The following is a 12,028-nucleotide window of genomic DNA, read 5'->3' as shown; positions in this document are numbered from 1 at the left end:
GTAGATTAAGTTGATTTTTGATGGAAGAAAATGGCATGATCGTAACAACGGACCCAAAACATCAACAATCCTGAGGTGTGATCAAGGATTAAAGCAAATAAAGCAGTAAAAATAGTTATAAAATCTGGTGTTTGACATAATAAGACTCAAATGGAAGGCAAAGCATGGCACCAAAGGGAGACATGAGCCACCAATTTGAGAGTTGTAAGACACGAAATAACAAAAGCAAGCTGCGAAAACCAAGTGTTAAAGTTAATCACACACGAGTGGGAAGAGTTTTGAGACCTTCAAACCAAAGCTCCGGGAAGAAACAAACGACACACTTAAGAATTGGGAGAGAAACTAGTGGTAGTAAATAAAAACAAGTCATCAACAATAGAACATAACCCTCTTAACATTCTCTTTCAGAGCTGGCAAAGGTCGAACAGCAGCATTCAACCCTGGTGCCCGTGTACTGCGAGCACCACCAACGCCACCACGTCCAGCAGCAGCATCACTGCTAATTGACCCACTATCAGAGGTTTCAGGTTCCATATAGAAACGAGCTCGGAAAGCAGCAAGATGGGCGTAGTACGCTGGGGGCACTGTGGTTATACCAAATTAACAAACAATGAACTCAAGGAAAAGAAGAACAAACATACAAATAATTCTCAATGGTCAATTAGACAGCTAGGGCAGAACAAAGTCATATCTGTGTCAATTGAAAACTTACCAATAGAAACGGAGCGAGTACACCTAGCATATCTACAGAAACAAAAAAAATCACATTATTAATTAAGTCAATCTCACAAGTAAAATAAAACTGAAGAACTTGGCTCATAGTATTTTAGGGCTACACAAGGCAGAGCCAGATAACTTGCGATTATTCAGAATGTTAAAAGGAAATTTAGAAAAGAACTAGAATATAGCAAATTTATCGAGAGAAAAATCACTCACGTGTAACAAAGATTATTCGTTAGAGTCTGCAATCCATCAGCAGTGAACTTGTTCTCATCCCATAGAACATGGTAATGAGCAGGACGACTTGTACCCTGGTCAACAAGCATCAAAGGTCATTTAATAGTTCTTTATCCTCATTGACATTTTAAACAATTCAGATATTCCATTGTATATAGTTGTTCTACCTGGATTCCGGCATGACTGCAAAGGTAAAAGTCGAATTCCGTAGGGTGACAAATTTTAGAATCAACAACCGTGCCTGACATTCCATCAGCAGAGAGTAAAAATCCAGTTTTAATAACAAAAGTAAAGAATCAACAATTAACTAAGAATTCAGAAATTGTTCTTCAATAATAAACAACTCTTCTGCTACTAGTGGATTTATCAGTCGGCTATGCACCCATTGTCCAGTTGAAAACTTTAAAAGTAGCTGAAATTATGAGAATTTGAAGTTGAAAAGAGTTCATAATCCTTACAGTATGCCCTCTAAATAATTCACTCTACATCCAGTATCCATAAACTCCAACTTCTCCTACTTCCACGTTAATTAAATGTCAAGAAAGGAAACAAACTCTTGTCGACTTCATCTATACACAACCAATTAGCTGTATACTATATTTTACCAGGTAATATGTTCCCACTCTTGTCCACCGCATGGCGATCAGAATGGTTATTAGCAAACAATCTAGTGTGATGTCGCTTCTGTACCACAACAAATGTCACTGGAGGTTGGTAGTTTGGTTCCAAAGAAGCACATGCCTAAAACCAAATCAATTCAAAAGGAAAGTTGTCAGAAAAATCCAATCCCCAGCCTAGATCTCAAAACATATTGAAGAATCTCAACTCATGAATATTCGACATTCCCTTTTACCTTTCTAATGGCATCCAGCTCATGCAACAAAACTTGGTAGAACTGTCCTTCGCTAACCCCATCCCTACAAGAAAAAATTTTCCGATAGATGTCAAACAAAAAACAGATGAAAATAATTTTTTCATGGCCAGCCAATAGATACGAGACAAGAAAATGCCTGTAAAATATAATGCGTTGAGGTTTCTGTCCAGTTGCTCGACGGAAGGAGATGAGGAGTTCCCTGTATCACCAGGAGCGAGGAAAGACAGAAGACAAGGACACAAGTTTACTAAGACAAGTTCAATATGCAACCAGAAGAAAGCACGCACTAAAACTACTAGGTGTATGAGCCATACTTGATCATTCCACCCGTTACTGTCCCCCTAACAGGATCCTGCCATGTTTTGAAAAGATCTTGAATAAGTTCTTGCCTGTGGGCTTGAGCACTAACCAAACCAGCATATTTTGTAACTTCGGGCCAATCTTGAGAAGCAACAACCTATTTTCAAAATAATACAATGAACTTAGCAGTGGCTTAGATTAGACAGAAAATATAAAATAAAAAAAGGTGCCGTCAATCATACAGCAGCAATGGATGGACTCGAGTCTTCTCCTGGGTGAGGATGAGTTACATCGGCACCAAATATAATGGTAGGTCGATCGCTAACCAAGGGTATGCGCCTAGATAAAGCATCAACAAGTACCGTATTCCTTCCCCCAACCTTAACGTTTATTTTTAAGGCCACGTTGGCCAAATACTGTTTACTCATTTTGAAAACATGTTTAGTCAAACAGCACTGGGAAACGAGCCCGAGATCAGTTTCACAGATACGCTTTAAATCACCTACAAAAAGTATAACAAAAAGTATAACAAAAAAGACAGATGTAAATAACAAACACAGTATTTCAGTTGACATACCATAAAGGGATCCGTTGTTATCTGGTAATACGACAATAAGCAAATCGAGCTCCTTGCCCTGGGGTTGGAGAATGCTCATTGCATCATGGTACCGAGTTTTAAGGGCCTTTTCCACATGATCTGGACGAGCAAAAATAGGGGGAAGAACTGGTTCTGGATTGAAAGCCTACAATCATCATAGAAAGTTTTAGTCTTAAAGGGCTTCAATGGCTTGATGTAAATCCCACCAATAATAGAAGGCAATAAATTAATTAATCTAAAAGAACCCAAGTCATTACCATGCCAGAAATGTAACACATTTGAGCAAGTTCATAACAAAAGCCACGAGTAACACTATCTTGCACATAGCGAGAGAAATTAATGCACATCCAGTTGTTAACAGTACCACCATTGAACATTTTCTGCAATATTCATAATCAACAAAAAAAAACCATCAGTTGACAGTAGCTCAACGTAATACTGGAGACAACACAAGCACTATAAGTCAACTTATCTACAGCAAAAAAGGAAGGGTCATTTCTCTCAACAAAAAAAAAAAAAAAAAAAAAGCTTCCCTACCGTAAACAAAAAATTTGGAAATTTTTTATTCAGACAGATGCGACATCTCACTCATTGTAGAATACATATAAAAAGAATTAGTCCATAAACTGTAGAACACATAATATACGTAGACTTATGTTCTTTATTCGCCTCTTATAGTATCCCAACACAAGGAATTGAAATAGGAAACGAAAAGTTCCAGACAAAATAAAAAAGATTCAACTACATCACAGAAAAGGTAACCCGAGAAGGGGAAAGAAAAACCTCTAGAAATGCAAATTGAACACATTAAATCAACTACAAGCATTACCTTATTCATCATATTCCATTGTCCAACTTGAGGCAAACAATCTTTTTCTCTGCCGGTGTCATGATATTTTAGCTGCAAAAGAACAAATGATCACGCATACAGTGTAATATAATGGAATCCATACAGCAATCTTGGCTCAATTATAAAAGAATTAGGATGTGTTACCCATGGTGCCGGAAGAATACGCGCTTCAACAGAAGCAAGCTTCTCACTGATCTTGATTCCAAACTCCTTAGCATATGGATCATTATGGTATGCATTATGACGTACCGTCTAAAATTAAAAGAATGTTAGTGTGTTTAACAATGGTCTATCTGAAAGCCAAATAACTAGAACTATAAAATTTATGCGGTGGGCAGGGGTGAAAATAGCAATCCAATTGTAATTATATAAATTATAGGCTTCAAGGATAAGAGCCATTCCGACCTGCATAATGTCTTCCTCTCTATCTTTGGGTCGTTGGCATGTAACCTTGAGCAGAGCAGTTATTTGTCTTTCATTAAGCCTTTTCGAATACCTCTGACCTTCAACAATCTTACATACCTGAATCAAAACCATTTTCAATGCTAAAACTCACAATACATATTGGGATACACGACATAAATTAACTATCCTACAAAATTCAACCAGCAAAGTGAAATATAAGTAGAAATATTACTTCCATCGGTAGATAATTAGGTCTCTGCTGATTCCCTACTTGAAGACAAGGCCACTGGGTATGTTGGATAACAAATCCATATGTTTCGTAGAAGTACTCAACCACCGACTTCATAGTACCTCTCTCATCAACTGGGAAACTAATACAAATACAAGGAGTATAACTGTATAAGTGATGTTCAATATATACAAAGTAGAAACTTTGTCATGCAAGACTTTTCGATCCAAGTTCAAATATTACATACGTTAGCTCACGAGTTGCTTGTGATGTCAGGCCAGAAATGCGGTATTTTCTGCGCATATTCCCACGATGCGTCACTTCAACCTTGACACCTCGAAGAGCCTTCTTTATCTGAAATCACTTAGAAAAATTAAAACAAATCTCCTCCCACAGAATTGGCATGACCATGAAAAGTCATAACGTGATCAAATTAGGTTAAAGAACAACTGAAAATGGTCCTAGGAGTTCCATGAGCTAGTTAACTAAAAAATCAAAACCTAGACAGAGACAAGCATCCAACCTTCACACGGTCAGCATCAGATAAAGGCCTGGACGACACATCCCGATTGAGAAGTTGAGTGACAAAATCAATGACATGCAAAGGCTCTATGAAAGCAGTAGAGGACATATCTGCATCCATTGATGAATGGTCACTTAACCGAAATAAAACAGAAAGGGAAAAAACATAAAACTGAAAAAAAAAAACAAAACATGACTTTCACTTTTGGAAACATAAAATGCAACCAACAAAAAGTGGGGATAATACCAATATTAAGGGAGAGTCCCATTTGTGTAGGGCGGATACTCTGATAGAAACCACGCCAACTTTCCAGCCCCTCACCCAGTGTCTGACGTCTGCCAAGATCTGGAGAGTAAAATGATCGGGCCACTGGACAATACCTAGAAGACATAATAATCTCATTCAGTAATCCAACCCAAGAAACTAAAAAACAAAACAGAGATGTGTGGTAATAGTTATGCCTTGAAGTAGGTAATTCTCGTAATACAATATCCAGAACTTGAAGAGCTTCTTGAGGGGCATCGGCCTGTCTGCCTTGCAAAAAGAGTCCAAGATGGTGCAGATCAGCACGTGCAGCCAATTTGATTACAACTTTAAATTCCCTTTCCCGTCTGCACCAAGAGGAAAAATTCATTAAGCAAAATGGAAAGTGTATATAGCACACCAAGAAAAAATCAAAGAGGTGAGAGTGGGGAACCTTTGTCCACCAGATCCATCTTCTTCATCAAAAAGAGTTATTCTAAACTCATTGGATATGAAAGGGAGGGGACCAGCCGTATATAAACTTTTTCTTCCATCATAAGCAGGAAGCCGATCCCCAAGGTGTGAGACTCTATATAATTTAACTAGCTGTTCCATTACAGCTCGGTTGTAGACGCGCGAAGTAACTTCTGGGGTAATAGTAACCTAAATGCAACAAAAAAATTGTCAGTGTAAAATTAAAATATAAAAAATATATGCATAAGAAAATATGAGCAGCAGTAAATGCCCACATCATACTGATGAAGATCTTTGTCGGGTAACTCAGCGAAGAAATGGTTAGCCTTAACGATACACCTTGTACCAGAGCTACCCTTTCCTGGTCTCAGTGGGAATCTCAAGGATTTACTAGATGGTGGCGCAGGTTGAATTGCTTGACTTTGAGAGGATTCTTGTTGAATGGAAATTTGTTGAAATTGTTGATCAATTGATGAAGTGTCAGATGGGTGGGAGGAAGAACTCGCCCCAGATGAGACTGGCTGAGTCATCCCTCCTTGATACATTGGGGTTGCTTGGTGCAGCTCGGGAACTAGTGACCTGGATGGTCCACCAGAAGAAGGTCCTCCCCCAATGCCACCACCACCCATGCCACCGCGATTACCACCACCACCACCATAGTTATTGCGTCCTCCATGATATGGCCCACCTCTACCCCTGCCTTGGTGATCGGGAGGTCCTCCATAGTGCTGATGTTGAGACGTTCCTCGCCCACGCCCTCCACCACCTTGACCTCCACGTCCCCCTTGAGAACCCCAACCTCTCCCACCCTGGTACCCACTACCACCATGTTGCTGTGGGGTGTCTCTCCTTTCAGCTGATCTTTGGGAGCCACGACCACCACCATCTTGAGACTCAGAACTTTCACCGCCAGCATCGGTTCTCTTCTTCCTCCCCATGATCACTACGAGAAAATGGAGAGCTGAACTAGACGAGTTAGAATTGGTAAATGATGACTAAAAGTAGCGCAGACATTCTATCAGAACGCACTTATTGTTGACTACAAACAAAGGGATTCCTGATGGTCAAATACATATAGAACTGCAAAACACTAATAAAAAACCGATATAAACCAGCAATCCGAGTAAAAATATTCTCCGTTAATTTAGAACACAGAATAAATTCGTATTTCCTCAATGCTTGATCAGAGTGGCTTAATAATAAGAAATAAAACTAAAAACAAAAAATATCTACGCGAAGGATTTTGAAAAGAAAAATCAAACAGAGATCAAAGAATTTAACAGTATTTTCTAATCGGTAAGACAGTAGAAACTGACAGGAAAATCATAAGCGTTCACCAGAGAACCAGCAGCAAAATAAAAGGTGAAATAGCGCAGAAACCAAACCCTAACGATAAAAATAATTTCAGCCATGGTATCGACATCAAAACCAACAAGAAACTAGAAAACCCTAAACGTAGCACGAGAAAATATGTTTAGAGGACGTCCAGAGCAACTAAAAATCGGCAAATCACTTAACAGGATCTATCGATCTCACACCGACGAAAGAGGAATAAGTTCAAAAAACGCAAAGAAAAAAGTGAGAGAAATGGAAAGATCCGACAATATAGAGTTCTGAAAACAACCGAGAAAGCAAAGAAGACGGAAACATAGAGTAGATCCACAGAGAGTTGAAGATGAAGTAAGCAAGAAATAAGAAGGTAATCAAACAGAAAAACCAATCGCATTGAGGAATAGAAGAAGCAAGTGAAGAAGACGAAAACCTAGAAGAATGGAAATGAGTAGATGATTAACCTTAAACGAGCAGGTAGCCGGAGAAGCGCCGGCTGTGGTGTGATGGAAAAAACGAAAAGAAGAAGGAAAAAGAAGAAAGAAAGAGAGAAGCAGTGAGTGGCGTCGCTTTGGTCTGCTTTACAGAGCAAGAAATGCAGAGAATGGTAATAATAAAGAGCAACAGCCGAGAGAGAGAAAGCCCTTGGTTTTCGCCTGCGCCTCGTTTCGCCTCTCCTCTACTCTAAAACACTACTTTGTTACTTTCACTTTCTTTTGGAAGGACACCCTATAATGCTCCCCACACCCTACATATAAAGCACCGGGTAGGTCTTCGAAAAAGACAACTCCATCCCTCTCCCCTAAAAATGAAAAATAATTATATTTATAACAATTTTAATTTTAATTCTAAACAGTTTTAATTATTGACAAACCCCTTCCCTCCTCCGTGGCATATATCAAGACAATGACTGGTCTACTCAATTACGTGGCAAGTCTTCTATGTTGCTTATGTGTCATTTTGCCAGCTTGGTGGTGGACCCCTTTCCCAGTAAATGGAACGGTACGGGACAACGGTGTAAACGGGTAGTGGCTGAAGTTCACATGATTGGCCCCGACCCCCCTCCTCACACCACAACGCCCACTACTACTGCGCCCGTTTCTATCCATTTCCCAATATCTCATCCCTTCTCTCTACTCGCTCTCTTCGCATCCCACCTTTCCTTCTTCGCGCCAGTCTTCCTCACGCTCCGCCGTATCTTCCATCCCATTCTCGCTTGCCCCCCTCACCTCTCCCGCCATAAATTAATAAAGGTCAATTGAATTATTATTATTATTATAAACAGTTTTCAATCACCCTAATTATTGATTTATTAGCAACTACTTTCTTTTCTTTTCTTTTTCTTCTTTTTCTCGAACTATATATTTACATCTTTTCTCAACGTTAATTTAATTCGAAATGATTATTAGTTTGTCTATTTCCTTTCTTTCTTTCTTTGATTTCGTTCGAGTATCTCCATTTTTTTTATCACAAATCATGTATTTAGGTAATCTAAATCCAAAATGAAAAATTATTTAATCAAGACAGCCACGTCACTGCTGTTTGATGAATCTATATATCTTTCTGATGATAGGCTAATTTGAAATACTTTTTATAATAAAAGGAATATATTTATAAAACATGCATTTAGAGAAAACATAAAATAGAAAAATATATAAATTATGAAAAGCTAAATAGAGATATATATGAAGTGAAGCATGATGGAGTCCGGCTGTACCATGAATCTTTGCTATTACTGGGTGATTCTTAATTTTTAATTATTAATTTTCTCCTCACTCACATTACTATATATCCTCCTATTGTTTGGTTGCCTGATTCTATTTTATAAAAATAACAAAGTTTGTTTACACTTTTCTTCAAACAAGAAAATCAAAGATTATTTGGAAATCTTTTGTTAACTAACTGCATCTTATGATTACAAGAGTTTGAAATCTATTCAATAAATTAGGCTAATTTGATAACAAATTATTCAATTACTTGTATTTGGTAACAATTTCTATTTTATTTTTATTTTCGTTTATTTTCCATTTCTCTGTTATCATTTTTGCCTATTTTAAAAATATAACTTTATAAAAGACCCACTTTTTCTTTTCTTTTTTTAAAGCTTTTTTAAATCCTTTTTTTTTTTTTTTGAAAGAAAAAAACAGAAATGGCTAGTAAATAAAAAACATAGATTGAAGTTGTGTTGACAATGATTTTTTAAGTTTTTATAAAAACTAATTACTTGTTAATTTTTCAGTAAATCAAATAAAATAACAATGACACCACAACCTTATATCCCATGAAAGGGCAAGACACCATTGCTGTCTCTGATAAGGAAAAAAAAAGGTCAAGCTAAAACAACGACTTTAGGTAAAAAATGTTAGAATTCAACGTGTCGACTAATTAAAGTGTTTTAAAGGTTTAAGGTAACAAGCGATTCCCATCCTTTATGTTTTTTAAAACATTAAAATTGGTAGCTTAAATAACATTTTTGTTTCTTATCTTAGACTTTGGTGTATGAGTAAATGTGGCAAGTGATAACATTATTCACATCCAATAATTGTGTAAAAATTCAACTTTGGAGTTATGTAACCAACCCAAGAATAATAGCAGTGTGGTTGTTGTAAAGAATGGAAGCCACCAAACATAAGTTTGACACAAAATAATAAAAACAATAATTTAATATAACTAAGTGAGTTTTGTAAGTGTGACAATAATATTTCATAAGTGTGACTATAATACTTTACAATAAAAACTTCTCAAAAGTTAATTTTTCAAAAATAAAATAAAAGTTAGTAAAACTACATAGATATATGTAATATCCAAATCGCTTATACTATCAAGTTAAACCCTACTAAACATAAAAGTGCCCATTGAATGAGCTTAATACAACAGCATGTATTTAAAAAGGAAAAGCAAAGCAATGCTTTACAAAAATGTTGTTGATGGGTGAGCCTCCAATGAAAACCATACACTTTTTTACTTTTTTTTTTTTTTTTTAACTTGTAAATTTAAATAAATGTCCAATCAAAATTACATCTCCTCCATTATTTAATTTTCCCCTCCTTTTATATATTTTCTTGCCTTTTATTCTAATCACATCATTATCACTGTCTAATTTTTGGATTAAAAGGCAGCTTATGTTGGACAAGCTTTTTTAGTCGTTTTTTAATCCCTTTCACAAATATAGTTGATATTGATTTAATTAAATACTCTCATTATTATTTCTTTATTTCAATTTGTTAATTGAATTAGCTACTGTATTAATTATCAAACTAAACAAATAGTCCCACACAATATTGTATGGTTGAAAGTCAAAGTGGGAACAAAAATAAAACCTGCCTACTAACATATTATTACGTTATATATATATATATATATATATATATATTTGTATACATATTGTTAGTCATTCAAACTTTTGTACCGATTATATGCCTGTCAACACGTGTAAGATATATGCTATAGTTTTGGAATGAATCTATATGCAATGTGTTTTTTAATACATGAACTGCATGTGAGAGACTGAACACACTTGATAGAGGTCGTGTCAATACCATTAAACAATGTGTTCAATTTTTACTATGTCATAGACATTAATTAACTATAAACTATAAGTTTTGTAATCACTTTTCAAATGTGATTTATGAATAATGGGTGTCAATATGTGAACAAATATTTTGTTCACCTAGTTATAAGCTTTCAACTTAAGTATCTTACTGATAATTATATGTAACCGTTTACAAATGAAATACAATTAGTTTGTTGAGTACCAACAAAGTGAATCTTGATTATGATAGATTATGATATGTTATCATTTTGTTTGACTCTCCACACCATAAAAAGCATTCACCATGTAAATTATATTAGGAAGAGACAAGAAAAAGATAGTCAAACTAAAAAAATAATGGTCTTGGACTTTGTGCTTAGTTTATATATATCTAAATTACAATATTGTCATTGACAAATATGTTGAAAAAGAGTGTCAAAAATCTAGGCTTCTATCTCTGTATGACTTAGAGTAAAAGATAAAATCTATAGCATGTTTTGAGTAAAGGTCTTGGTGTTATTTATAGTGAAGAATTATCATAGATGACAAAAAAATGAAACTATATACGATATATAACAAAAATAATAACAATACAATGAATTATAAATAATACAATGAATTTTGCTATATTTTATAAATAGTTTTAATATAATGATATTTTTAAAACATTAAAAGCAGAATAAAAATAGATTTTTAGAAACTTGTTATGTTTGAGTCATTGGCTATGCATTTGCGTTGTCAAATAATTGTGGGTTGCTAAGGTGTTGGCCCGCTACGGTTGCAGAATGGACCTCCAAAGGGCCCCAAGATACTATTGGTTTGGTGTTGCCCTATTGGCGACCGCTTTAATTTATTAAATTCCATTTATTTATTCATCACTTTCTGTTTGTTTCTGTCAAGATTTTATACCATATAAATATAATATAATATATATTCGATCAACAATTCCAAATTACATCATTATAGTTTGAAAGTAGTTATTATACTAATTTAGTTTAAATGTTTGAGACATACTTTAATGCATGTTATAAGTTATGTGTAACATGTTTGAATTCTGTGACTTTTTCTTTAATTGTTTTGAAAAATCATCAAATGTGCAGTAAATCATATCCAACATGCGACCTTGAGTGACATAATTCATATAATTATTATACAGGATTTAATTAAATTGATACAAATTCAAAAGATCCGCGGTGTAAATTGAAATTTTTTCGAAATACCTTTTAATTTTAAGTAGATTTTGGAAGTATGGTTGGATTTAAGTAATCTGTATTGTTGAGTAAGTGTAAATTTATCTATACAAATGTAGACTAGGACAATTTATGGAAAAAAATCAAATATATTAATACTTTATTTTTTAAAATAGCAAAATATTAAAATTTATTTATAAAATTAAATATACCAAAATTCAGCCATTTTTATATAGGTATTTTGAGTTTTTTTTTTTTATTATATTTTATAAATAGTTTTTTTTTTTTCTTTTTTGTCGTCCATAATAATTTTCCACACTTTAGAGTAAACTTATGGGTGTGTATATATTATTTAAGTTAGAAACTTCGGGTGAATAATTAAACCAACAACGTTTTTTTTTTTTCACGTTTATAATATAAATATCTAGAAAAGATAACTTAATTCTAACGTCTTAATTACGTATAACGACAAAATAATGAATTCAATTATTTTTCCAAACAATTTTTGTTTTAAAAAAATAACT

At 34.8% G+C, this 12,028-nt stretch overlaps 1 protein-coding gene across 2 annotated transcripts; it reads right to left on the bottom strand.

The window, feature by feature from the left end:
• Window positions 1-88: 88 nt before the first annotated feature.
• Window positions 89-7,521, bottom strand: LOC103483851 (protein argonaute 1). Of its 2 annotated transcripts, none has more exons than XM_008440788.3 (22): window positions 7,247-7,521; window positions 5,729-6,396; window positions 5,434-5,642; window positions 5,198-5,347; window positions 4,983-5,116; window positions 4,737-4,846; window positions 4,461-4,567; window positions 4,217-4,355; window positions 3,985-4,101; window positions 3,724-3,831; window positions 3,559-3,630; window positions 2,987-3,109; window positions 2,709-2,874; window positions 2,374-2,633; window positions 2,146-2,288; window positions 1,968-2,030; window positions 1,811-1,874; window positions 1,563-1,698; window positions 1,125-1,198; window positions 937-1,031; window positions 713-744; window positions 89-584 (listed from the first exon to the last, which is right to left on the bottom strand). In XM_008440788.3, exons 2-22 carry the CDS (start codon window positions 6,389-6,391, stop codon window positions 370-372), a joined length of 3,180 nt encoding a protein of 1,059 aa, XP_008439010.1. In that variant the 5' UTR covers window positions 6,392-6,396; window positions 7,247-7,521; the 3' UTR covers window positions 89-369. The 2 variants fall into 2 exon arrangements, with proteins under 2 accessions (XP_008439010.1, XP_008438929.1); XM_008440707.3 differs by having other exon boundaries at window positions 5,729-6,414; window positions 7,247-7,520.
• Window positions 7,522-12,028: the final 4,507 nt, after the last annotated feature.

This window comes from Cucumis melo, chromosome 12 (assembly GCF_025177605.1).
Source record: "Cucumis melo cultivar AY chromosome 12, USDA_Cmelo_AY_1.0, whole genome shotgun sequence".
Taxonomy (NCBI): domain Eukaryota; kingdom Viridiplantae; phylum Streptophyta; class Magnoliopsida; order Cucurbitales; family Cucurbitaceae; genus Cucumis; species Cucumis melo.
Note: the sequence above shows the minus strand (reverse complement) of the source record. Positions and strands in the feature narration are given on the sequence as shown.

Coding starts and splice junctions, on each gene's coding strand:
- LOC103483851 (XM_008440788.3), bottom strand. CDS start 6,391: ATGGGGAGGAAGAAGAGAACCGATGCTGGCGGTGAAAGTTCTGAGTCT. Junction 4,102..4,216: donor CTAATTATCTACCGATGGAA/GTAATATTTCTA, acceptor GTTTTGATTCAG/GTATGTAAGATTGTTGAAGG. Junction 585..712: donor TACTCGCTCCGTTTCTATTG/GTAAGTTTTCAA, acceptor GTATAACCACAG/TGCCCCCAGCGTACTACGCC.